Source organism: Eutrigla gurnardus (assembly GCF_963514095.1).
Source record: "Eutrigla gurnardus genome assembly, contig: SCAFFOLD_45, whole genome shotgun sequence".
Classification (NCBI taxonomy): Eukaryota; Metazoa; Chordata; class Actinopteri; order Perciformes; family Triglidae; genus Eutrigla; species Eutrigla gurnardus.
In genome coordinates, this window is record NW_028155379.1 from 45,048 (window position 1) to 72,809 (window position 27,762).

At 42.6% G+C, this 27,762-nt stretch overlaps 1 protein-coding gene across 1 annotated transcript; it reads right to left on the minus strand.

Annotated features, from left to right (window-relative positions):
• Positions 1 to 27,711, minus strand: LOC311010332 (uncharacterized protein). The gene is made up of 13 exons (XM_084040857.1): positions 27,697 to 27,711; positions 27,321 to 27,540; positions 24,819 to 26,619; positions 16,336 to 16,509; positions 14,381 to 14,554; positions 12,434 to 12,607; positions 10,487 to 10,660; positions 8,535 to 8,708; positions 6,582 to 6,755; positions 4,633 to 4,806; positions 2,725 to 2,898; positions 2,146 to 2,192; positions 1 to 1,152 (listed from the first exon to the last, which is right to left on the minus strand). Exons 1-13 carry the CDS (start codon positions 27,697 to 27,699, stop codon positions 635 to 637), a joined length of 3,981 nt encoding a protein of 1,326 aa, XP_083896983.1. The 5' UTR covers positions 27,700 to 27,711; the 3' UTR covers positions 1 to 634.
• Between the last annotated feature and the right edge of the window lie 51 nt (positions 27,712 to 27,762).

Sequence of the window (27,762 nt, forward strand, 5' to 3'; positions counted from 1 at the left end):
CACTGGTTTTAAAATATAGTTTAATTAAACTTTTGCTAAAATATCAGTTCAAGAACAGTTTATTCTCTTTTAAATGCAATTTTATTTATTGTTCCATATCATAACAAAAGTTATGTCAGGACATGTTTTCACATCCAGCAGGACTAGAACACCCTCATGATGTTCAAAGTCCCAACATCACCCAAGAGCAAGCGTTATAAAGCGTTGATGAATGGAAAATCACAGCTGCAGCATCATCATAGTTTATCATTCCTTAGTGAATTTAGCAGGAGCATTTTCTCCAACAATGAACAAACAGTTTAATATGTGTTTTTATTTTGTAATATGTTAAATACATTATGTTTTCTATTCTAATCTGTGTGTGCTCTGTGTTTCATGTTGATGGTTTTCACTGGACAGCAACTATTTGCTCCGGTCACTAATGCATGTTCCTCAACACGACAAGGTTCAGTCTAAAGACAAAGCCATCCCGATATACTCCATTCATTTAAGTTCATTTACACAAGCATTAATACATTTACAACAAGTACAAGGAGGAATGAACCTGACTGATTACAAACTGCTATGTTTTCATTCACATCTTTGCATTGACTCTGAATGTAATCACACCGCTTTGTGTTTGTTGTGAACAGTTTCAGAGACGCAGAGACACTGATGATCCAGACCAGACTCTAAACCCAGGATAAAGAGGTTCAGTGAATGTGGTGTTGAAGGTGTGGAGGTGGATCAGTGTGTCAGAGGAGACTCTGTAGAAGGTCAAAGTGCCAGCAGGACAGTCCAAGTACACTGCTACCACACCAGAGGAGGAGGAGGAGGAGGAGATGAGTGTTCGTTTGTTTTTGTGACAGACAGAGTAACCATCATAACAATACAGACTCCAAGACTGATCATTCCTTCCAAACCCAGAGTCGTTTCCTCTCCTCTTGATTCCTCTGTAACTCACTGATATATCAACCACTCCTCTCCACTTGACCTCCCAGTAACAGCGACCAGTCAGACCGTCTCTACACAGCAGCTGACGATCTGAGACAAATCTGTCTGGATGATCTGGATATGACTGGTCGTCTGACACACCTGTCACCTTCCTGTTGGTGTCGTCCAGTTTGAGGTTTCTGCTGACTGTGTTTGTGTCCAGTTCCAGTTCACAGACATCTGATGGAGAGAACAAACACAATGCAGCTAAAGGTTATTGTTGGAGACAGTTGGGTGTTTTTTGGTTTGTGTTTTGAAAGCTTAATAAATGTACTTTGGGTATTAGTATATGACATCACAAGGGGGCGGTAACTTGATGGTGATGGGTCACGTCTTACATTTCATTGATAAATAGGACACCGGTGTGTAGTGGTGTGTGTTTTGTTGGATCGCAGAGAAAAACACAGTGTTGGGGAACTAGCAGGAGCAGATTCAGTTATTAATAGATAATTATTAATACTCAGTCTCAATATAAAGGAGTTTGTACTCAAATGCCAATAATTAATAACTATTAGAATATGAGTACAAACAGTTGAAGGATTTGTGAATTCTTCACAGAGAAGAGGTTGATATCATTCATTCTTATACAACATTAATAAACACAGCAGTATGTTCATAAGGGGTTTATTAACAATAAACAAGAAACATACACTAAGTCCAAGTGGCCTATCTAACTAAATACTATACAAGTGTGTGTGTGTGTTAGTGTTACAAGATGGCGGCTGTGGGTGTCGACCAGTCAGCCATGTGGAGTGGGGGTGTTCTTTGTGGGAGGCCGTGTGGTCCTGCCTGGAGAACAGGTTTCTATATATGTGTATAATTAGTGTAATATATGTAGAGCCGTTGTAGACGCAACCTGACGACAGGAGGACGATCTCAAAAAAAGCTGAGACGCTTTAGAGACACAGAGGAATTTATCTCTTGAGTTGAAATATTTAAACTCACACAAACACGTCTCCGTTGCCGTCCGGCAGGAATTGCCGTCCGTTTGTGTCTCTGCGTTGACTTTGTGTGTAATTGAGTGTGAAAATGTGGCGTTTGGTGTGAACACAACACGACATCTTTACAGCCACGAAGAAACAAACGCTACATCCTGATAGAAACGTGATCATCGGATTTCAGTCATGAACACGTTCAAATCTGGAGCAGCCGAGTTACTGAAGACATACTCACACTTCCTCACACCAGGTCTCAGTCTCTGCTGTCCCCCATGGTCCACCCTGCAGGAAGACATGCAAAGACCTCAATCAGGTCCACCATTAAACATGAACCCCAGTTCCTCAGTCAGAGACGGAGACACAGTCTGGAGCTGTTGTCCATCTGTCCTCACCTGAGAGTCCAGTCTGATGTCTGTCCATCTGTCCTCACCTGAGTGTCCAGTCTGATGTCTGTCCATCTGTCCTCACCTGAGACTTTCCAGTCTGATGTCTGTCCATCTGTCCTCACCTGAGTGTCCAGTCTGGTGTCTGTCCACCTGTCCTCACCTGAGAGTCCAGTCTGATGTCTGTCCATCTGTCCTCACCTGAGTGTCCAGTCTGATGTCTTTCCATCTGTCCTCACCTGAGTGTCCAGTCTGATGTCTGTCCATCTGTCCTCACCTGAGTGTCCAGTCTGATGTCTGTCCATCTGTCCTCACCTGACTGTCCAGTCTGATGTCTGTCCCCCTGTCCTCACCTGAGAGTGTCCAGTCTGATGTCTGTCCATCTGTACTGACCTGACTGTCCATTCTGATGTCTGTCCATCTGTCCTCACCTGAGAGTGTCCAGTCTCCAGTGTGGACCCTCCAGTCCAGCAGACAGCAGCTTGACTCCTGAGTCTCCTGGATGATTGTAGCTCAGGTCCAGCTGTCTCAGATAGGAGGGGTTGGAGTCCAGAGCTGAGGCCAGAGAAGAACAGCCGTCCTCTGTGATCAGACAACCTGACAGACTGAAGACACACACACTTCTGTCACTTCTGGGGACATTACGTAGACTTATGTCCATTTGTCCACTTTTTAAAATGAGAAAAAGTGATATTTGTCTTTTGCTGTGTTGATGTTGTACTGGGTGGGATAAGCGTGGCTGAGTGATGGACAGAGATGGACAGAGGAGGAAATTAAAAGAAAGAAAAGAGACGAGCTGAAATGATTGAGAGAGAAATTGAAGCGTTAGAAAAGAGAAGAAACAACAGTTGAAACAGTCTATGTGGTCTGTCTTCAGACCTGGTGTGCCAACAAAGATCTGGTATTGATTTTAAACCATCTAGCAAAGAAAAAAGGCTGTAATTCAATAACATTTCAACAATGTTTATAGTTTTCATATTGAACTGGAGGAATTATGAATAACAAGTACTCTGATAATAACAGTAAAATACAAAACACAGCTTTGAAAATGTGCTTCTTAAGAGTCTCAGAACATATGAGGCATTCAGGTGTTCAACTGCCAGTTGGAAGAAAAGAGTCTGTCTTGATTCAAAGCTCTGTTCTCACTGTCAGCGTTCCTCTTTGAGAGCAGCCGTGTGAACTTATCTATCGGTTCTAGATTTCACCGACCTGACTGACGTTTATCACCTCCACTCTCTGATCCATCTGTCAGCTGTCAGTGAGTCTCGTCAGTTGTCACCATAGAAACGTCACTCACAGAAACTCCAGTTTGCACAGATTTGATTAAGTTTGGAGTTAACGTTTCACCCCGTTGCATTACTGGGTAATTTAGTGTTTGTGAGTAGCAACCAGTGAGATGATTAAGCCTCCAACCATCTGAACCAGTGTAGTGATGCTAACGCTGCAGCAGTAAAATGGAAACGCTCCATCATCATTTAATAATTCTCAATGATCTATCAGTTATGGGTCTGGGTCCAGATAGGACGGGGTCTGGGTCTGGATCTGGGCCAAGCTCCACCTCTTAGTGACCCTTGCTATAGAGCCTTTTACAGTCATTGTCATCATAAATGTGTGTGCACATGTTGGTGTTAAAATGGCGTTTTGTCTCCGCCGTGCAGACGAGTTAGAAGCTTTAAACTTTGAATTAAAACTGTCAGCAGCATCAAAATGTCTGGTTGGTTCATGTTCAGTTGTCAGAGTTGATATTCCAATCAGGCATCAACCTCTGGTTCAGAAAAGTGAAGTCAAGCCTGAAGGTCCTTAAAGCTGCATTCTCTCTGCTGGCCACTAGGGGGTGTTTTCATGAATAATATGTCTTCATTGCATCTGCATAGCTTTGAGTCTGCATGTGGGTCCTCCCTGCTGCTTCAGCCACCGTGACAAGAATATTAGTTCATTTCATATAAAACTCAATAAACTCAACTGTATAGAAAGTGGTTCAAACTGGCTCCACCTTGACAGCAGAGACAGTCTGGTGTTGTAGTTCAGGCTCACATGTTCATGGAGTGACGTTCACAAACGTAGACTGACGTTTGCAACAGCATTTATAAACGCCAGGTGGATTTATAAAACTATTAAAACATCGAACGGCGGGGAAAAGATAGACAAGAGGTTTGGTTTTGACAAAAGTTTTGTTCTGTTGTTTTGCTGGAAGACAGAGTATTTCATCAGCCATGTAAATAGATTAGTAGTAAACGTTTTTTTAGGAATACGTGAATATAAATAACTGAATATTTGGTGCATGTAAACACATCATTGAAAGCTTCATAGGTAAACTTCTCAAAGTAGTTGAATCTGACCTGAGAGTTTCCAGTCGACAGTGTGGACTCTCCAGGCCAGCAGACAGCAGCTTCACTCCTGAATCCTGCAGGTTGTTGTTACTCAGGTCCAGGTCTCTTAGACTGGAGGACTGGGAGCTGAGAACTGAGGACAGAACTTCACAGCTTCTCTCTGAGAGCTTACAGCCACTGAGTCTGAAGAGGAATCAGAAATTAGTGATGAAACAATTACAAACAACTGTTCATCGCCTCAGGTTCTAACTGACATTTTTGTCATAATTAAGTTATTCACATATTCTTATTCTATGACAACTTAGTAACATCATGTGAGTTGTTTTATTTAGGAAACCAAAAGGTTCTATTTCCAAAGTCAAACCACCTTGGTTCTCTAAGGTTCTACTTGTGAGCCAATCAGCAGGTCAAATGCACACAGGAAGACCGATCGGGTTCTGCTTCGATGTTGCTGTGGTTGCTCAGTGGCAGCAGCAACAAGGAGCAGAGGAAATGTCACGCCAACGCAACGCTTAGAAGAAACCTCAAGATCAAGCCTTGTGAAAGACAGCAGGACAAACACCAGACTAGTTCAGTCTTGCTAATAAGTTTATTTTCATTGTTAGCTACCATGCTAGCCAGCTAACACTGGCTTCCTATGATTAGTACGGCAACATTAGGAATATATAGGAAGCTAGCATTATCTGGCTAGCATTAGCATATGAAGCTAGGGTATGGCAGCTATAATTATCTAATAGGCTAATATTAGAAAGCTCTGTTCTCACTGTCAGCGTTCCTCTTTGAGAGCAGCCGTGTGAACTTATCTATCGGTTCTAGATTTCACCCACCTGACTGACGTTTATCACCTCGACTCTCTGATCCATCTGTCAGCTGTCAGTGAGTCTCGTCAGTTGTCACCATAGAAACGTCACTCACAGAAACTCCAGTTTTGCACGGATGTGATTAAGTTTGGAGTTAACGTTTCACCCCGTTGCATTACTGGGTAATTTAGTGTTTGTGAGTAGCAGCCAGTGAGATGATTTAGCCTCCAACCATCTGAACCAGTGTAGTGATGCTAACGCTGCAGCAGTAAAATGGAAACGCTCCATCATCATTTAATAATTCTCAATGATCTATCAGTTATGGGTCTGGTTCCAGATAGGACGGGGTCTGGGTCTGGATCTGGGCCAAGCTCCACCTCTTAGTTACCTTTGCTATAGAGCCTTTTACAGTCATGGTCATCATAAATGTGTGTGCACATGTTGGTGTTAAAATGGCGTTTTGTCTCCGCCGTGCAGACGAGTTAGAAGCTTTAAACTTTGAATTAAAACTGTCAGCAGCATCAAAATGTCTGGTTGGTTCATGTTCAGTTGTCAGAGTTGATATTCCAATCAGGCATCAACCTCTGGTTCAGAAAAGTGAAGTCAAGCCTGAAGGTCCTTAAAGCTGCATTCTCTCTGCTGGCCACTAGGGAGTGTTTCCATGTATAATATGTCTTCATTGCATCTGCATAGCTTTGAGTCTGCATGTGGGTCCTCCCTGCTGCTTCAGCCACCGTGACAAGAATATTAGTTCATTTCATATAAAACTCAATAGACTCAACTGTATAGAAAGTGGTTCAAACTGGCTCCACCTTGACAGCAGAGACAGTCTGGTGTTGTAGTTCAGGCTCACATGTTCATGGAGTGACGTTCACAAACGTAGACTGACATTTGCAACAGCATTTATAAACACCAGGTGGATTTATAAAACTATTAAAACATCGAACGGCAGGGAAAAGATAAACAAGAGGTTTGGTTTTGACAAAAGTTTTGTTCTGTTGTTTTGCTGGAAGACAGAGTATTTCATCAGCCATGTAAATAGATTAGTAGTAAACGTTTTTTTAGGAATACGTGAATGTAAATTACTGAATATTTGGTGCATGTAAACACATCATTGAAAGCTTCATAGGTAAACTTCTCAAAGTAGTTGAATCTGACCTGAGAGTTTCCAGTCGACAGTGTGGACTCTCCAGGCCAGCAGACAGCAGCTTCACTCCTGAATCCTGCAGGTCGTTGTTACTCAGGTCCAGGTCTCTTAGATTGGAGGACTGGGAGCTGAGAACTGAGGACAGACCTTCACAGCTTCTCTCTGAGAGGTAACAGCCACTGAGTCTGAAGAGGAATCAGAAATTAGTGATGAAACAATTACAAACAACTGTTCATCACCTCAGGTTCTAACTGACATTTTTGTCATAATTAAGTTATTCACATATTCTTATTCTGTGACAACTTAGTAACATTATGTGAGGTGTTTTATTTAGGAAACAAAAAGGTTCTATTTCCAAAGTCAAACCCCCTTGGTTCTCTAAGGTTCTACTTGTGAGCCAATCAGCAGGTCAAATGCACACAGGAAGACCAATCGGGTTCTGCTTCTTTGTCATGTTGCTGTGGTTGCTCAGTGGCAGCACCAACAAGGAGCAGAGGAAATGTCACGGCAACGCAACGCTTAGAAAAAACCTCAAGATCAAGCCTTGTGAAAGACAGCAGGACAAACACCAGACTAGTTCAGTCTTGCTAATACGTTTATTTTCATTGTTAGCTACCATGCTAGCCAGCTAACACTGGCTTCCTATGATTAGTATGGCAACATTAGGAATATATAGGAAGCTAGCATTATCTGGCTAGCATTAGCATATGAAGCTAGGGTATGGCAGCTATTATTAGCTGCCAGGCTAATATTAGAAAGCTCTGTTCTCACTGTCAGCGTTCCTCTTTGAGAGCAGCCGTGTGAACTTATCTATCGGCTCTAGATTTCACCGACCTGACTGACGTTTATCACCTCGACTCTCTGATCGATCTGTCAGCTGTCAGTGAGTCTCGTCAGTTGTCACCATAGAAACGTCACTCACAGAAACTCCAGTTTGCACAGATGTGATTAAGTTTGGAGTTAACGTTTCACCCCGTTGCATTACTGGGTAATTTAGTGTTTGTGAGTAGCAACCAGTGAGATGATTTAGCCTCCAACCATCTGAACCAGTGTAGTGATGGTAACGCTGCAGCAGTAAAATGGAAACGCTCCATCATCATTTAATAATTCTCAATGATCCATCAGTTATGGGTCTGGTTCCAGATAGGACGGGGTCTGGGTCTGGATCTGGGCCAAGCTCCACCTCTTAGTTACCTTTGCTATAGAGCCTTTTACAGTCATTGTCATCATAAATGTGTGTGCACATGTTGGTGTTAAAATGGCGTTTTGTCTCCGCCGTGCAGACGAGTTAGAAGCTTTAAACTTTGAATTAAAACTGTCAGCAGCATCAAAATGTCTGGTTGGTTCATGTTCAGTTGTCAGAGTTAATATTCCAATCAGGCATCAACCTCTGGTTCAGAAAAGTGAAGTCAAGCCTGAAGGTCCTTAAAGCTGCATTCTCTCTGCTGGCCACTAGGGGGTGTTTTCATGAATAATATGTCTTCATTGCATCTGCATAGCTTTGAGTCTGCATGTGGGTCCTCCCTGCTGCTTCAGCCACCGTGACAAGAATATTAGTTCATTTCATATAAAACTCAATAAACTCAACTGTATAGAAAGTGGTTCAAACTGGCTCCATCTTGACAGCAGAGACAGTCTGGTGTTGTAGTTCAGGCTCACATGTTCATGGAGTGACATTCACAAAAATAGACTGACGTTTGCAACAGCATTTATAAACGCCAGGTGGATTTATAAAACTATTAAAACATCGAACGGCGGGGAAAAGATAAACAAGAGGTTTGGTTTTGACAAAAGTTTTGTTCTGTTGTTTTGCTGGAAGACAGAGTATTTCATCAGCCATGTAAATAGATTAGTAGTAAACGTTTTTTTAGGAATACGTGAATGTAAATAACTGAATATTTGGTGCATGTAAACACATCATTGAAAGCTTCATAGGTAAACTTCTCAAAGTAGTTGAATCTGACCTGAGAGTTTCCAGTCGACAGTGTGGACTCTCCAGGCCAGCAGACAGCAGCTTCACTCCTGAATCCTGCAGGTCGTTGTTACTCAGGTCCAGGTCTCTTAGACTGGAGGACTGGGAGCTGAGAACTGAGGACAGACCTTCACAGCTTCTCCCTGAGAGGTTACAGCCACTGAGTCTGAAGAGGAATCAGAAATTAGTGATGAAACAATTACAAACAACTGTTCATCACCTCAGGTTCTAACTGACATTTCTGTCATAATTAAGTTATTCACATATTCTTATTCTATGACAACTTAGTAACATTATGTGACGTGTTTTATTTAGGAAACAAAAAGGTTCTATTTCCAAAGTCAAACCACCTTGGTTCTCTAAGGTTCTACTTGTGAGCCAATCACCAGGTCACATGCACACAGGAAGACCAATCGGGGTCTGCTTCTTTGTCATGTTGCTGTGGTTGCTCAGTGGCAGCACCAACAAGGAGCAGAGGAAATGTCACGCCAACGCGACGCTTAGAAGAAAGCTCAAGATCAAGCCTTGTGAAAGACAGCAGGACAAACACCAGATTAGTTCAGTCTTGCTAATAAGTTTATTTTCATTGTTAGCTACCATGCTAGCCAGCTAACACTGGCTTCCTATGATTAGTATGGCAACATTAGGAATATATAGGAAGCCAGCATTATCTGGCTAGCATTAGCATATGAAGCTAGGGTATGGCAGCTATTATTAGCTGCCAGGCTAATATTAGAAGGCTCTGTTCTCACTGTCAGCGTTCCTCTTTGAGAGCAGCCGTGTGAACTTATCTATCGGCTCTAGATTTCACCGACCTGACTGACGTTTATCACCTCGACTCTCTGATCGATCTGTCAGCTGTCAGTGAGTCTCGTCAGTTGTCACCATAGAAACGTCACTCACAGAAACTCCAGTTTGCACAGATTTGATTAAGTTTGGAGTTAACGTTTCACCCAGTTGCATTACTGGGTAATTTAGTGTTTGTGAGTAGCAACCAGTGAGGTGATTTAGCCTCCAACCATCTGAACCAGTGTAGTGATGCTAACGCTGCAGCAGTAAAATGGAAACGCTCCATCATCATTTAATAATTCTCAATGATCCATCAGTTATGGGTCTGGTTCCAGATAGGACGGGGTCTGGGTCTGGATCTGGGCCAAGCTCCACCTCTTAGTTACCTTTGCTATAGAGCCTTTTACAGTCATTGTCATCATAAATGTGTGTGCACATGTTGGTGTTAAAATGGCGTTTTGTCTCCGCCGTGCAGACGAGTTAGAAGCTTTAAACTTTGAATTAAAACTGTCAGCAGCATCAAAATGTCTGGTTGGTTCATGTTCAGTTGTCAGAGTTGATATTCCAATCAGGCATCAACCTCTGGTTCAGAAAAGTGAAGTCAAGCCTGAAGGTCCTTAAAGCTGCATTCTCTCTGCTGGCCACTAGGGGGTGTTTTCATGAATAATATGTCTTCATTGCATCTGCATAGCTTTGAGTCTGCATGTGGGTCCTCCCTGCTGCTTCAGCCACCGTGACAAGAATATTAGTTCATTTCATATAAAACTCAATAAACTCAACTGTATAGAAGTGGTTCAAACTGGCTCCACCTTGACAGCAGAGACAGTCTGGTGTTGTAGTTCAGGCTCACATGTTCGTGGAGTGACGTTCACAAACGTAGACTGACGTTTGCAACAGCATTTATAAACACCAGGTGGATTCATAAAACTATTAAAACATCGAACGGCGGGGAAAAGATAGACAAGAGGTTTGGTTTTGACAAAAGTTTTGTTCTGTTGTTTTGCTGGAAGACAGAGTATTTCATCAGCCATGTAAATAGATTAGTAGTAAACGTTTTTTTAGGAATACGTGAATGTAAATAACTGAATATTTGGTGCATGTAAACACATCATTGAAAGCTTCATAGGTAAACTTCTCAAAGTAGTTGAATCTGACCTGAGAGTTTCCAGTCGACAGTGTGGACTCTCCAGGCCAGCAGACAGCAGCTTCACTCCTGAATCCTGCAGGTTGTTGTTACTCAGGTCCAGGTCTCTTAGACTGGAGGACTGGGAGCTGACAACTGAGGACAGAACTTCACAGCTTCTCCCTGAGAGGTTACAGCCACTGAGTCTGAAGAGGAATCAGAAATTAGTGATGAAACAATTACAAACAACTGTTCATCACCTCAGGTTCTAACTGGCATTTTTGTCATAATTAAGTTATTCACATATTCTTATTCTATGACAACTTAGTAACATTATGTGAGGTGTTTTATTTAGGAAACAAAAAGGTTCTATTTCCAAAGTCAAACCACCTTGGTTCTCTAAGGTTCTACTTGTGAGCCAATCAGCAGGTCAAATGCACACAGGAAGACCAATCGGGTTCTGCTTCTTTGTCATGTTGCTGTGGTTGCTCAGTGGCAGCAGCAACAAGGAGCAGAGGAAATGTCACGCCAATGTAACGCTTAGAAGAAACCTCAAGATCAAGCCTTGTGAAAGACAGCAGGACCAACACCAGACTAGTTCAGTCTTGCTAATACGTTTATTTTCATTGTTAGCTACCATGCTAGCCAGCTAACACTGGCTTCCTATGATTAGTATGGCAACATTAGGAATATATAGGAAGCTAGCATTATCTGGCTAGCATTAGCATATGAAGCTAGGGTATGGCAGCTATTATTAGCTGCCAGGCTAATATTAGAAAGCTCTGTTCTCACTGTCAGCGTTCCTCTTTGAGAGCAGCCGTGTGAACTTATCTATCGGCTCTAGATTTCACCGACCTGACTGACGTTTATCACCTCGACTCTCTGATCGATCTGTCAGCTGTCAGTGAGTCTCGTCAGTTGTCACCATAGAAACGTCACTCACAGAAACTCCAGTTTGCACAGATTTGATTAAGTTCAGAGTTAACGTTTCACCCCGTTGCATTACTGGGTAATTTAGTGTTTGTGAGTAGCAACCAGTGAGGTGATTTAGCCTCCAACCATCTGAACCAGTGTAGTGATGCTAACGCTGCAGCAGTAAAATGGAAACGCTCCATCATCATTTAATAATTCTCAATGATCTATCAGTTATGGGTCTGGGTCCAGATAGGGCGGGGTCTGGATCTGGGCCAAGCTCCACCTCTTAGTGACCCTTGTTATAGAGCCTTTTACAGTCATTGTCATCATATACGTGTGTGCACATGTTGGTGTTAAAATGGCGTTTTGTCTCCGCCGTGCAGACGAGTTAGAAGCTTTAAACTTTGAATTAAAACTGTCAGCAGCATCAAAATGTCTGGTTGGTTCATGTTCAGTTGTCAGAGTTGATATTCCAATCAGGCATCAACCTCTGGTTCAGAAAAGTGAAGTCAAGCCTGAAGGTCCTTAAAGCTGCATTCTCTCTGCTGGCCACTAGGGGGTGTTTTCATGAATAATATGTCTTCATTGCATCTGCATAGCTTTGAGTCTGCATGTGGGTCCTCCCTGCTGCTTCAGCCACTGTGACAAGAATATTAGTTCATTTCATATAAAACTCAATAAACTCAACTGTATAGAAAGTGGTTCAAACTGGCTCCACCTTGACAGCAGAGACAGTCTGGTGTTGTAGTTCAGGCTCACATGTTCATGGAGTGACGTTCACAAACGTAGACTGACTTTTGCAACAGCATTTATAAACACCAGCTGGATTTATAAAACTATTAAAACATCGAACGGCGGGGAAAAGATAGACAAGAGGTTTGGTTTTGACAAAAGTTTTGTTCTGTTGTTTTGCTGGAAGACAGAGTATTTCATCAGCCATGTAAATAGATTAGAATTAAAAGTTTTTTTAGGAATACGTGAATGTAAATAACTGAATATTTGGTGCATGTAAACACATCATTGAAAGCTTCATAGGTAAACTTCTCAAAGTAGTTGAATCTGACCTGAGAGTTTCCAGTCGACAGTGTGGACTCTCCAGGCCAGCAGACAGCAGCTTCACTCCTGAATCCTGCAGGTCGTTGTTACTCAGGTCCAGGTCTCTTAGACTGGAGGACTGGGAGCTGAGAACTGAGGACAGACCTTCACAGCTTCTCCCTGAGAGGTTACAGCCACTGAGTCTGAAGAGGAATCGGAAATTAGTGATGAAACAATTACAAACAACTGTTCATCACCTCAGGTTCTAACTGACATTTCTGTCATAATTAAGTTATTCACATATTCTTATTCTATGACAACTTAGTAACATTATGTGAGGTGTTTTATTTAGGAAACAAAAAGGTTCTATTTCCAAAGTCAAACCACCTTGGTTCTCTAAGGTTCTACTTGTGAGCCAATCAGCAGGTCAAATGCACACAGGAAGACCAATCGGGTTCTGCTTCTTTGTCATGTTGCTGTGGTTGCTCAGTGGCAGCAGCAACAAGGAGCAGAGGAAATGTCACGCCAATGCAACGCTTAGAAGAAACCTCAAGATCAAGCCTTGTGAAAGACAGCAGGACAAACACCAGACTAGTTCAGTCTTGCTAATAAGTTTATTTTCATTGTTAGCTACCATGCTAGCCAGCTAACACTGGCTTTCTACGAATAGTACGGCAACATTAGGAATATATAGGAAGCTAGCATTATCTGGCTAGCATTAGCATATGAAGCTAGGGTATGGCAGCTATTATTAGCTGCCAGGCTAATATTAGAAAGCTCTGTTCTCACTGTCAGCGTTCCTCTTTGAGAGCAGCCTTGTGAACTTATCTATCGGCTCTAGATTTCACCGACCTGACTGACGTTTATCACCTCCACTCTCTGATCCATCTGTCAGCTGTCAGTGAGTCTCGTCAGTTGTCACCATAGAAACGTCACTCACAGAAACTCCAGTTTGCACAGATTTGATTAAGTTTGGAGTTAACGTTTCACCCCGTTGCATTACTGGGTAATTTAGTGTTTGTGAGTAGCAACCAGTGAGGTGATTTAGCCTCCAACCATCTGAACCAGTGTAGTGATGCTAACGCTGCAGCAGTAAAATGGAAACGCTCCATCATCATTTAATAATTCTCAATGATCTATCAGTTATGGGTCTGGGTCCAGATAGGGCGGGGTCTGGATCTGGGCCAAGCTCCACCTCTTAGTGACCCTTGTTATTGAGCCTTTTACAGTCATTGTCATCATATACGTGTGTGCACATGTTGGTGTTAAAATGGTGTTTTGTCTCCGCCGTGCAGACGAGTTAGAAGCTTTAAACTTTGAATTAAAACTGTCAGCAACATCAAAATGTCTGGTTGGTTCATGTTCAGTTGTCAGAGTTGATATTCCAATCAGGCATCAACCTCTGGTTCAGAAAAGTGAAGTCAAGCCTGAAGGTCCTTAAAGCTGCATTCTCTCTGCTGGCCACTAGGGGGTGTTTTCATGAATAATATGTCTTCATTGCATCTGCATAGCTTTGAGTCTGCATGTGGGTCCTCCCTGCTGCTTCAGCCACTGTGACAAGAATATTAGTTCATTTCATATAAAACTCAATAAACTCAACTGTATAGAAAGTGGTTTAAACTGGCTCCACCTTGACAGCAGAGACAGTCTGGTGTTGTAGTTCAGGCTCACATGTTCATGGAGTGACGTTCACAAACGTAGACTGACGTTTGCAACAGCATTTATAAACACCAGCTGGATTTATAAAACTATTAAAACATCGAACGGCGGGGAAAAGATAAACAAGAGGTTTGGTTTTGACAAAAGTTTTGTTCTGTTGTTTTGCTGGAAGACAGAGTATTTCATCAGCCATGTAAATAGATTAGTAGTAAACGTTTTTTTAGGAATACGTGAATGTAAATAACTGAATATTTGGTGCATGTAAACACATCATTGAAAGCTTCATAGGTAAACTTCTCAAAGTAGTTGAATCTGACCTGAGAGTTTCCAGTCGACAGTGTGGACTCTCCAGGCCAGCAGACAGCAGCTTCACTCCTGAATCCTGCAGGTCGTTGTTACTCAGGTCCAGGTCTCTTAGACTGGAGGACTGGGAGCTGAGAACTGAGGACAGACCTTCACAGCTTCTCCCTGAGAGGTTACAGCCACTGAGTCTGAAGAGGAATCAGAAATTAGTGATGAAACAATTACAAACAACTGTTCATCACCTCAGGTTCTAACTGACATTTCTGTCTTAAAATTAAGTTATTCACATATTCTTATTCTATGACAACTTAGTAACATTATGTGAGGTGTTTTATTTAGGAAACAAAAAGGTTCTATTTCCAAAGTCAAACCACCTTGGTTCTCTAAGGTTCTACTTGTGAGCCAATCACCAGGTCAAATGCACACAGGAAGACCAATCGGGTTCTGCTTCTTTGTCATGTTGCTGTGGTTGCTCAGTGGCAGCAGCAACAAGGAGCAGAGGAAATGTCACGCCAATGCAACGCTTAGAAGAAACCTCAAGATCAAGCCTTGTGAAAGACAGCAGGACAAACACCAGACTAGTTCAGTCTTGCTAATAAGTTTATTTTCATTGTTAGCTACCATGCTAGCCAGCTAACACTGGCTTCCTATGATTAGTATGGCAACATTAGGAATATATAGGAAGCTAGCATTATCTGGCTAGCATTAGCATATGAAGCTAGGGTATGGCAGCTATTATTAGCTGCCAGGCTAATATTAGAAAGCTCTGTTCTCACTGTCAGCGTTCCTCTTTGAGAGCAGCCTTGTGAAATTATCTATCGGTTCTAGATTTCACCGACCTGACTGACGTTTATCACCTCGACTCTCTGATCAATCTGTCAGCTGTCAGTGAGTCTCGTCAGTTGTCACCATAGAAACGTCACTCACAGAAACTCCAGTTTGCACAGATTTGATTAAGTTTGGAGTTAACGTTTCACCCCGTTGCATTACTGGGTAATTTAGTGTTTGTGAGTAGCAACCAGTGAGGTGATTTAGCCTCCAACCATCTGAACCAGTGTAGTGATGCTAACGCTGCAGCAGTAAAATGGAAACGCTCCATCATCATTTAATAATTCTCAATGATCTATCAGTTATGGGTCTGGTTCCAGATAGGACGGGGTCTGGGTCTGGATCTGGGCCAAGCTCCACCTCTTAGTTACCTTTGCTATAGAGCCTTTTACAGTCATTGTCATCATAAATGTGTGTGCGCATGTTGGTGTTAAAATGGCGTTTTGTCTCCGCCGTGCAGACGAGTTAGAAGCTTTAAACTATGAATTAAAACTGTCAGCAGCATCAAAATGTCTGGTTGGTTAATGTTCAGTTGTCAGAGTTGATATTCCAATCAGGCATCAACCTCTGGTTCAGAAAAGTGATGTCAAGCCTGAAGGTCCTTAAAGCTGCATTCTCTCTGCTGGCCACTAGGGGGTGTTTTCATGAATAATATGTCTTCATTGCATCTGCATACCTTTGAGTCTGCATTTGGGTCCTCCCTGCTGCTTCAGCCACCGTGACAAGAATATTAGTTCATTTCATATAAAACTCAATAAACTCAACTGTATAGAAAGTGGTTCAAACTGGATCCACCTTGACAGAAGAGACAGTCTGGTTTTGTAGTTCAGGCTCACATGTTCATGGAGTGACGTTCACAAACGTAGACTGACGTTTGCAACAGCATTTATAAACGCCAGGTGGATTTATAAAACTATTAAAACATCGAACGGCGGGGAAAAGATAGACAAGAGGTTTGGTTTTGACAAAAGTTTTGTTCTGTTGTTTTGCTGGAAGACAGAGTATTTCATCAGCCATGTAAATAGATTAGTAGTAAACGTTTTTTTAGGAATACGTGAATATAAATAACTGAATATTTGGTGCATGTAAACACATCATTGAAAGCTTCATAGGTAAACTTTTCAAAGTAGTTGAATCTGACCTGAGAGTTTCCAGTCGACAGTGTGGACTCTCCAGGCCAGCAGACAGCAGCTTCACTCCTGAATCCTGCAGATCGTTGTTACTCAGGTCCAGGTCTCTTAGACTGGAGGACTGGGAGCTGAGAACTGAGGACAGACCTTCACAGCTTCTCCCTGAGAGGTTACAGCCACTGAGTCTGAAGAGGAATCAGAAATTAGTGATGAAACAATTACAAACAACTGTTCATCACCTCAGGTTCTAACTGACATTTCTGTCATAATTAAGTTATTCACATATTCTTATTCTATGACAACTTAGTAACATTATGTGAGGTGTTTCTTTTAGGAAACAAAAAGGTTCTATTTCCAAAGTCAAACCATCTTGGTTCTCTAAGGTTCTACTTGTGAGCCAATCAGCAGGTCAAATGCACACAGGAAGACCAATCGGGTTCTGCTTCTTTGTCATGTTGCTGTGGTTGCTCAGTGGCAGCAGCAACAAGGAGCAGAGGAAATGTCACGCCAACGCAACGCTTAGAAGAAACCTCAAGATCAAGCCTTGTGAAAGACAGCAGGACAAACACCAGACTAGTTCAGTCTTGCTAATAGGTTTATTTTCATTGTTAGCTACCATGCTAGCCAGCTAACACTGGGTTCCTATGATTAGTATGGCAACATTAGGAATATATAGGAAGCTAGCATTTTCTGGCTAGCATTAGCATATGAAGCTAGGTAGAGGTGTAACGATTCATTCGATTAATCGATGAATCGATTGTCAGTCCTACTTATTCAACTAAACCGATCTGCTAAAATAAATAAATAGAATGAATCGTTTTGGCTTCACCGATAATCGATAGGCTATAAATGTGTTTAATCGTATGGATCGTGATTCTTAATTATGATTAATGTTTTAATACGTTTCAGACACTCTCTCCCGTCAGCTTTTAAAAAATTTAAAAATAACTGAGCATTACATTTTTGTATCCAGCATAAAATATAATGCAGGACTAGGCCTACTTTTTTATAGAATAAATATGTTAAATAAGTAATTCTGTGGTCTGTTTAATTTTTCACTTTTCAGAAGAATACAGATAGTCTCACTCACATTATTGTATGTTTATTTCATGGATATAGAATTGTGTTTACAAGTAACTGAATCGAATTTTGGTTTACAGAATCGAATCGAATCGTTACAAGAACAGAGGCTAATATTAGAAAGCTAGCATTATCTGGGTAGAATAATCGTATGAAGCTAGCATAAGCTGGCTAGCATTAGCTGATCGGGTAAGATAAGGAAACTAGCACATGGTGGCTAGGGTTAGCTTCCAGACTAACATGAGGAAGCTAGCATAAGCTGACTAGCATAAGGTGACTAGCATTAGCTGGCAGTCTACCTGCCAGAATTACACGAGGAAATATGTGTAGCTATATGTGTAGCTATGACATCGCTTACTCTCTGAGTTGCCTCGCTAAATTTGCTATTGTCTACGCGCTACCTCTGCTAGCTACTTTAGCGCAACTGCTAGCCTAGCGGCTACGATGGCTTCTCTCTTTCCCTGTCCTCCTTCTCTTCTCTCCTGCCCGGTGTGTCTGATGTTTAGCTACTACTCTGCCTCCTTTACTGATAACGGTACATGTAATAAATGTAGTTCACTTTTTGCTTTGGAGGCGAGGATGAATGATTTGGAAGCGCGGTTCCGCACCAACAATCCTCCGTCGGCTGCCGCTGTAACCAGCCAGCTGACGCTAGCTGTACAAGGTGCGGACCGACAAAGCATAGCAGCTAGCCGTCCCTCGGCAAACCCCGAGCAGCCGGGAGGCTGGGTGAATGTCCGAAGGAGGCATAGTTCTAAACCGAAGCCCACGGTTAACCACCATGTTCACGTGTCCAATCGATTTTCCCCACTCAGCGACACACCCGCTGAGAAGCCAACTCTGGTCATTGGTAGCTCCATAGTGAGACACGTGAAAATAGCGACACCAGCGACCATAGTCAAATGTGTCCCAGGGGCCAGAGCGGGCGACATCGAAGCTCAATTGAAACTGCTGGCTAAGGATAAACGTAAATACAGTAAGATTTGTATTCACGTCGGCGTTAATGACACCCGATTACGCCAATCGGAGGTCACTAAAATTAATGTTGGCTCGGTGTGTGAATATGCAAAAACGATGTCGGACTCCGTAGTTTTCTCTGGTCCCCTGCCAAACTTTACTAGTGATGACATGTATAGCCGCATGTCATCTTTCCACCACTGGCTGTCGAGGTGGTGTCCAGATAACGATGTGGGCTTCGTTAATAATTGGCAGCCTTTCTGGGGAAAACCTGGTCTGATCAGGAGAGATGGCATCCACCCCACTTTGGATGGAGCTGCTCTCCTATCTAGAAACATCGCTGATCTCATTGGTAGTCCTAGAACATGACAAACCAGTGTTGAGACCAGGAAGCAGAGTTGCAGTCTTACACACTTCTCTGCGCCTCCTTTAGAGCAGTCACCCACCCAAAACCAAAACCACATAAGAACGGTGTCTGTTCCCCGACCAACTAAAATAATCAGGTCAAACAGAAGAGAGTTTTCACATGAAAACCTAATAAAAATTAGCACTTCCGATGTAGTAAAACAAAATAAGAGAATTACATGTGGACTCTTAAACATTAGATCTCTCTCATCCAAAGCAGTATTAGTCAACGACTTAATATCAGATAATCATATTGATTTATTCTGCCTGACTGAAACCTGGCTGCGTGATGAAGACTATGTTTGCTTAAACGAAGCTAGTCCTCCCAGCCATATTAATACTCATATATCTCGAGGCAGCAGACGTGGAGGAGGAGTTGCAGCCATTTTTGATTCAAGCCTGTCAATCAATCCTAAGCCAAAACTAAACTATAACTCATTTGAGAGTCTGATTCTCAGCCTTTCGCACTCAAACTGGAAAACAATGCAGCCAATTCTGTTTGTTATTGTGTATCGTGCTCCTGGTCCATACTCTGAATTCCTATCTGAATTCTCTGAGTTGCTATCAAGTTTAGTCCTTAAATCAGATAAAGTAATCATTGTGGGGGATTTTAATGTCCATGTGGACGTTGTAAATGGCAGCCTTAGTGTAGCATTTACTTCCTTAATATATTCTATTGGCTTCAGTCAGAGTGTACATAAACCAACTCACTGTCATAGCCACACTCTCGACCTCGTCTTATCTTATGGCGTTGAAATCGAAAACTTAATAATCTTTCCTCAAAATTCTTCTTTATCTGACCATTACTTGATAACCTTTGAATTATTGTTGCTGGACTTCACTCCTCTAGGAAAAAGCTACTACTCTCGGTGTCTATCGGATAGAGCAGTAGCTAAGTTTAAGGAAGTAATTCCGCCAGTCTTGAGTTCACTTCCATGTCTTAATGAAACGGAGGACTTTTATGCTAATCTTAGTCCCTCCCAGATCGATTCTCTTATAGATGAATCTGGAAGCCTACTGCGAACGACTCTCGACTCTGTTGCTCCGCTAAAACAGAAAACTATAAAGCATAGGAAGTTAGCTCCCTGGTATAACTCCCAAACTCGTAAATTAAAACAAAAACTGCGTAAACTTGAAACCATCTGGCGCTCCACCAAACTAGAAGAATCCCGCCTAGTTTGGCAGGACTGTCTTAAAACGTATAAGAAGGCTCTCCGTAATGCCAGAGCAGCCTACTACTCATCTTTAATAGAGGAAAATAAAAACAACCCTAGATTTCTTTTCAGTACTGTAGCCAGGCTGACAAAGAGTCACAGCTCTACTGAGCCATGCATTCCTAGAGATCTTAGTAGTAACGACTTTATGAACTTTTTTAATGATAAAATTCTAGCAATCCGCGACAAAATTACTTGCATCTTGCCTTCAATTGGAACCGCGTTACCCTCAAACTCAGGAGCTTTAGAACTAGCATTAAGACCTGATATATATTTAGACTGCTTTTCTCCAATCAACCTAAACCAACTAACGTCAATGATCTCTTCTTCTAAACCTTCAACCTGTCTCCTAGACCCGATACCAACCAGGCTACTGAAAGAAGTCTTACCCTTAGTTAGCGCGTCGCTATTAGATATGATCAATGTGTCTTTATTAACAGGCTATGTGCCACAGTCATTTAAAGTAGCTGTAATTAAACCTCTTCTTAAGAAGCCTACTCTAGATCCAGGGGTTTTATCAAACTACAGACCAATATCAAATCTTCCTTTTCTCTCTAAGATCCTTGAGAAAGTAGTCGCCAATCAACTGTGTGACTTTCTCAACAATAACAGTCTACTTGAGGACTTCCAGTCAGGATTTAGAGTACATCATAGCACAGAGACAGCTCTGGTCAAAATTACAAACGACCTTCTTATTGCTTCTGACAAAGGACTGGTTTCTGTACTTGTTCTGCTAGATCTTAGTGCTGCATTTGACACCATTAACCATGAGATTATAATATGTAGACTGGAAAAATTAATTGGCATTAAAGGAAACGCATTAAGGTGGTTTAAGTCCTATTTATCCAATCGATCTCAGTTTGTGCATGTCAATGAAAAATCCTCCAGGCACACTGAAGTTAAATACCTGAAGCCTGAAGAAACCAATCAGCTAGTTAAACTCCAGGCATGTGTGGATGACATAAAATCCTGGATGACCTGCAATTTCCTGATGTTAAACTCCGATAAAACGGAAGTTATTGTACTTGGGCCTAAACTCCTCCGAAGCTCGCTGTCTAAAGATATAGCGACTATTGATGGGATTGCCATCGCCTCAAATGCTACTGTAAGAAACCTTGGAGTTATCTTTGATCAGGACCTGTCCTTTGACTCGCATATTAAACAAACCACGAGGACAGCCTACTTTCACCTGCGTAACATTACTAAAATTAGGCCAATGCTGTCTCAAAAAGATGCAGAAAAACTCGTCCATGCATTTGTTACCTCAAGGCTGGACTATTGTAATTATTTATTATCAGGCTGCTCTAATAAATCTCTTAAATCTCTCCAGCTGGTTCAGAATGCTGCAGCTCGTGTTCTGACTAAAACCAGAAGAAGGGATCACATTTCTCCTGTATTAGCTTCTCTGCACTGGCTGCCAGTAAAATCCAGAATAGAATTTAAAATCCTTCTCCTCACTTACAAGGCTCTTAATGGACTGGCACCATCATATCTTAAAGAGCTCATTAAACCCTACCATCCTCCTAGAGCACTACGCTCTCAGAATAAAGGGTTGCTTGTAGTTCCTAAAGTCTCCAACATTAGAACAGGGGCCAGAGCTTTCAGCCATCAAGCTCCTCTTCTGTGGAACCGTCTTCCGGTTCTGGTTCGTGAGGCAGACACTGTTCCCACATTTAAGAGTAGGCTTAAAACCTTTCTCTTTGACACCGCTTATAGTTAGGGCTGGCTCAGGTTTGCCCTGAGCCAGCTCTTGGTTAAGCTGCTATAGGCCTAGACTGCTGGGGGATTATAGTGACACACTGACCCCCCCCCCCCCCCCCTCTCTCTCTCTCTCTCTCTCTCTCTCTCTCTCTCGCGCGCGCTCTCTCTCACTGTGTATGTTCCCCCGGAGTCCCTGTGCTCTCTTGCCTAGCAGGTCTCCCTGGACCGTGGTGGAACCTGATCCGGACTACACCGATGTTGTGGTCTTGTTTGCCTCTTACCGCCTGTATTTTTAATTAAAGTAATTGACTAAAATCGGCATCTCTACTGTCACTAACTTGACAGTCTGGCTATGCTTTCTGGTCCAGCAGAGTCCACTGAGGTCCTGACCGATGCAGACTGCTAACTGGCCTGATGCTGGAAACACCACATTGTAGCTCCAGCTGCCCGCTGTGTGACTGCTCAACTACTCCTGCTTTCTGGTTTACGGCGACGTGGTTGGGATGGATCCATCTCGGCGTAGCTGTGCCTGCTGCCATGGACTACTACTGTTGATACTATTGCTACTGTTAATACCACCGCTACTGTTAATGCTACTACTACCATACTACCAACACCAAATGCAGTTGGAACCCAAGGGCCTGGGCTGCACGAGATTTCTGCCTAAAAGCCTATTAAGGCAGTTTTTTCTCGCCACTGTCGCTGTAATGCTTGCCCCTGGGTGATGTTGGGAATTTGAAATTGTGTTGACTCTTGAAATTTTGAGCGTATTCTAGTCCTGCTCAATGTGTTAAGTGTCCTGAGATGACTTCTGTTGTGATTTGACACTATAAATAAAATTGAATTGAAATTGAATTGAATTGTAGCTTGACTGTGTGGAAGCTAACAATGAAAACTCCTCAGCAAGACCTAAAACAGGTTTTAAAAAGACTGAACTTTTTCATTAATTGACCTTTAAACTTAACCAGCAATGATTTTTCAAATAAGAAAAAATGCTGATTCATCCTAAAATATAAATGAATGTAAAATGAAGTAGAAAACATTACACATACATACATTACACAACACATACATCAGTGAAACCCTGACTGATTCTATCAGATGGTGTCTAATCATGTGGCTGATGAATCAAAGACATTTACTGAAGAAACATTCTAGTAGTTCTAATTCTAAATCCTTGTCATTCAGAGACAAATGTGCATAAATATACAAGTGTATGTGCAATCATTTATGGAGGAGTCACAATATACCGCCCACTTTTTGAAATCCCCCCGACTTTTACCGTCTAAAGTCAGTGAATCTGTCGATCCTATTAAAGTTTCACTTTCAGTTGTAAATCAGTTCATTTCTGAATGTTTCTGATGTGAGATTCTGTTTGTAGCTGCTCATCACGCGGATTCTTGTGGGTCGAGTCATTCTTATGTAGCCCTATGGAAAATTATGCTGGAATGTTAATTGATTCATAGATAGGAATTAATAATTAGAATACATAGGATTTAAAAGGGTAAAAACTATGCAGAGGTTTGTTATGGCATATTGTGACATTGGATTTCATTGTTCAGTTCATATATTGAAATATGCATTCTGTAAATGGTATTTGTTCAGTCAATGTGTTCACAATGATAAAAAATGTGTTTATTAATGTTTTCTGTGGGATAGGCTACTGGAGGAAGAAAAAGGGTTAAATGTGAAGTTTGCATTTGTTATATTTGCATGAGCCAATGAGAAGTGGTTTTTGACGGTCAGGTGAGAGGAGGACAGGAGAGAGAGAAAAAACGAGGATCGGCGAGGCGGCTGGCGCCACGAGGGTGGCAGCGCTATTGTAGCGAGTTAAAAGTTAACAGTGGAAATATGTAGCCCACCTATTTCTAACGGAGGAGGTAATAACGCGAGTCCACAACCCGTGGACTCAGCGCGTTGTTATGTTTGACGGACGGACGGCTGTGAACATTTATTCCGACAAGGAATTCAACGTTCGAGCGTCTGCTAACTGGTTAGCCTAGCTCCACAGTGGATAGCTAGTGGGGCTGGACTGTTTATGGACTGTGGGTTCGCCAACAAGGGGAGCGCAACACGCCATAATACAGAGGACTCCGCGACGACAGAGATTCCTAAGATTCCAGTCAACTACGTACGCACGTTCCGAAGAGGAGCGACGCGCGTGCTGCATCGGTGAGAGACCGTGGGTTGGCTAGGAGCCGCCATCTTAGTGCACTGCAACGCTCTCAAGCTTCCCGTCAGGCCTGCAACAACCGCTGGACTTGGGGGTATTTTTTTTAGTATACTGCCGGCTATAGGTTATTTTATTTCCTTGAGGTTTAGAGCCTAGTACTTGAGGTGGATATAAATGTGCAATGTGTTTGGTGTTGTTTATCCATTGTGTTAACTGACTGTTTGAATAATTGAAACAAAGAAAGGAGTGATATACATTTATACATAATTAAATAGTTAATGTAATTCCTAAACATTTCAGAGCCTGCGAATGGTTATTACTATCTTTACCCTTGATAAGTGAGCTGTGTAGTAGTCTGCATTACAAGGTAAATTTCAAATTATACACACACTTATGGTTAGGGATAACCCTTTATGTAAAGAACCCAGGTTAGCTACCCCTATTAATTGCCCGAACAGCAAAGGGGCGCTACACTTATGTTGACAAAACTCAGAGAAAAGTTAGAATAAATGTCTTCGACATGACTATCGATCACTGTGTGTGTGTGTGTGTGTGTGCCCCGCCCCTTGGTGAAGCGGTGAGCCTGTTAGTTACACTAAATCACATAGAGACACTCGACAACGTGTTTTTTTCTTTTCTTTCAGCTAATGTGCGGTGACAAACGCTTCATGTTAGAGAAAGCATCGATTTATATAAACCCCCCCCACTTCCGATGTCTATGCCTCCTGGTAGTCTCTCAGATCACCAGGTGCGGGGCCACAATAATCAGAATTTACTCAGAAGTTACTCAGTACTCGAGTAGTTTTTTCACTAAATACTTTCTTACCTTTACTCTTAAGTAACTATTTGGAACTACTTCTTTACCTTTTGCAGTTGGGAAAACCAATGAAATTGTTCAGAATGCAGATAGAATTTTGTAATTCCAAGATGGTTTGTTGTTTTCTGAATGAAAAACTATATTTACAGAGCTTTGCTGGAGGCTTGGACCACCGGCAGCAGCCCCAGAAGAGCCTCCTCTGAAGCAGAGTATTCCTTCAGGTCAAACACGTCCAGACGTTTTTCTGATGACAGTAAGATGAAGACCAGAGCTGACCACTGACCAGGAGACAGTTTATTGTAGAAGAGTTGTCCTGAAGTCAGATACTGTTGGATCTCCTCCACCAGAGAACGATCATTCAGTTCATTCAGACAGTGGAACAGATTGATGCTTCTCTCTGGAGACAGATCTTCAACCTTCCCCTTGATGTACTGGACTGCTTCCTGATTGGTCTGTGAGCTACTTCCTGTCTCTGTCAGCAGACCTCGTAGGTTTTTCTGATTGGTCTCTAGTGACAGACCGAGAAGGAAGCGGAGGAACAGGTCCAGGTGTCCGTTTGGACTCTGTAAAGCCTTGTCCACAGCTCTCTGGTGCAGATGTGTTAGTTTGGGTTTGTCTCTATAGACTTCAGACCACGAGGAGGTTGTTGGTTCTTCTGCCATCAGATTGACACCAGAGTTGACGAAGGTCAGATGGACATGAAGAGCAGCCAGAAACTCCTGAACACTCAGATGGACGAAGCAGAACACCTGGTCCTGGTACAGTCCTCTCTCCTCTCTGAAGACCTGTGTGAACACTCCTGAGTACACTGAGGCTGCTTTGATATCGATGCCACACTCTTTCAGGTCTGGTTCATAGAAGATCAGGTTTCCTTTCTGCAGCTGCTCAAAAGCCAGTTTTCCTAGAGACTCAATCATCTCTCTGCTCTGTGGACTCCAGTGTGGATCCGTCTCAGCTCCTCCATCATACTTGACGTTCTTCAGTTTGGACTGAACCACCAGGAAGTGGATGTACATGTTGGTCAGGGTCTTGGGCAGCTCCCCTCCCTCCCTGGTCTTCAACACGTCCTCCAGAACTGTAGCAGTGATCCAGCAGAAGACCGGGATGTGGCACATGATGTGGAGGCTTCGTGAGGTCTTGATGTGGGCGATGATCCTGTTAGCCTGCTTCTTATCTCTGAACCTCTTCCTGAAGTAGTCCTCCTTCTGTGGGTCAGTGAACCCTCTGACCTCTGTCACCATGTCAACACACCCAGGAGGGATCTGATTGGCTGCTGCAGGTCTTGTGGTTATCCAGAGACGAGCAGAGGGAAGCAGTTTCCCCCTGATGAGGTTTGTCAGCAGCACTTCGACTGAGGTGTACTCTGTAACATCAGTCAGGATCTCGTTGTTGTGGAAGTCCAGAGGAAGTCGACACTCGTCCAGACCGTCAAAGATGAACGCAACCTGGAACTCTTCAAACCTGCAGATTCCTGCTTCTTTGGTTTCGGTGAAGAAGTGATGAATGAGTTCCACCAAGCTGAACTTCTTCTCTTTCAGCAGGTTCAGCTCTCTGAAAGTGAATGGAAACGTGAACTGTATGTCCTGGTTGGCTTTGTCTTCAGCCCAGTCCAGAGTGAACTTCTGTGTTAACACTGTTTTCCCGATGCCAGCCACTCCCTTTGTCATCACTGTTCTGATTGGTTCATCCCTTCCAGGTGAGCCTTTAAAGATGTCTTCTTGTCTGATGGTTGTTTCTGGTCTGTCTGGTTTCCTGGATGCCGTTTCAATCTGTCTGACCTCATGTTGGTCATTGACCTCTGCAGTCCCTCCCTCTGTGACGTGGAGCTCCGTGTAGACCTGATTCAGGAGGGTTGGGTTTCCTGCTTTAGTGATGCCCTCAAACAAACACTGAAACTTCTTCTTCAGGTAAGACTTGAGTTTACGTTGGTTCACTGCACCAGCGGTTCCTGGATAAACAACAAAGGAACCCAGTTAGTGGATCCTACAGACCCTTTTACAGTCTAAGAACAAGCCATGTGTTAGAGCCATGTATTCCTATAGTCCTCAGTAGTAGTGACTTCATGAGCTTCTTTCATGATTAAATCATAACTATTGGACACAAAATCAATTAGGTTCAGCTGATGAAGTGAAAATATAATATATAATCCTCCACCCTGAGACGCCACCATTGAAAACATCAACGGAACATGGAGGTGTCCTTGTAGAAGCCCATTTTAAATACACCTTTGTTTTTCATCTACCAACAGTTATACGAGCTGAAAGTCACCAGTTAAAACGGTCACTGGATGAAGTGAAACACCTGTTCCTCTGAAACGGTCGTGATCCTGTCTGAACTCTGTAGAACTTGAGTCTGTTGGAATATCGATTCTGACAACCGAACACGTAACAAGCAGACATTTAGATGCTACTAACAGTTTAAATTCACTGTTTAAAGCCTCTAACTCGTCTGAAAGTTGAAGCAAAACGACATAAACGTAGACATCATGCGTACGCATATTAATGATGACATCGGCTATAATCGGGTCTGTAGACAACCAGAGAACCTAAACATTGAAGTTGTGTGCAGCCTATTAGGAGAAATATGAAGTTATTCATATTGAATCCTTCTCTTCTTTCCATCATGTTAAATCTGTTAAAATCCTCTTACTGATCTGCAGACAGTCAGCCAGCTCCTCCTGCTTCATTCTCCTCAGGAAGTGCACTGTGATCTTCTGAAACGCCTCTCTGCTCCTCCTCTGCTCTTCATCCTCACCGTCCAACAACTCCTCGTCCTCACTCTCCAAGCATTCTGGGTAATCTGGACTCAAGACCTTCTGGATCTTCTTCAGCTCATTCTTCACAAAAGTGCTGATGTTCTCCTCCAGCAGCTGGAACAGAAGGATAAACTGAACATGAACTCTAAAGAACCCAACATGGGATTCATATGTGGGTCTGAGCAGCATGGAGACCACTAGAACCTGTTCAGCATTGAGTCTGTAGTTGATGTGGTTAATAGTGAAAGGTGAGCTTGTACATGTACTCACCATAAATATGGAGTCCAGGTCTGTTTGCTGCCGGGTCAACGGAACCTCTGAGATCTGCTGAACTCT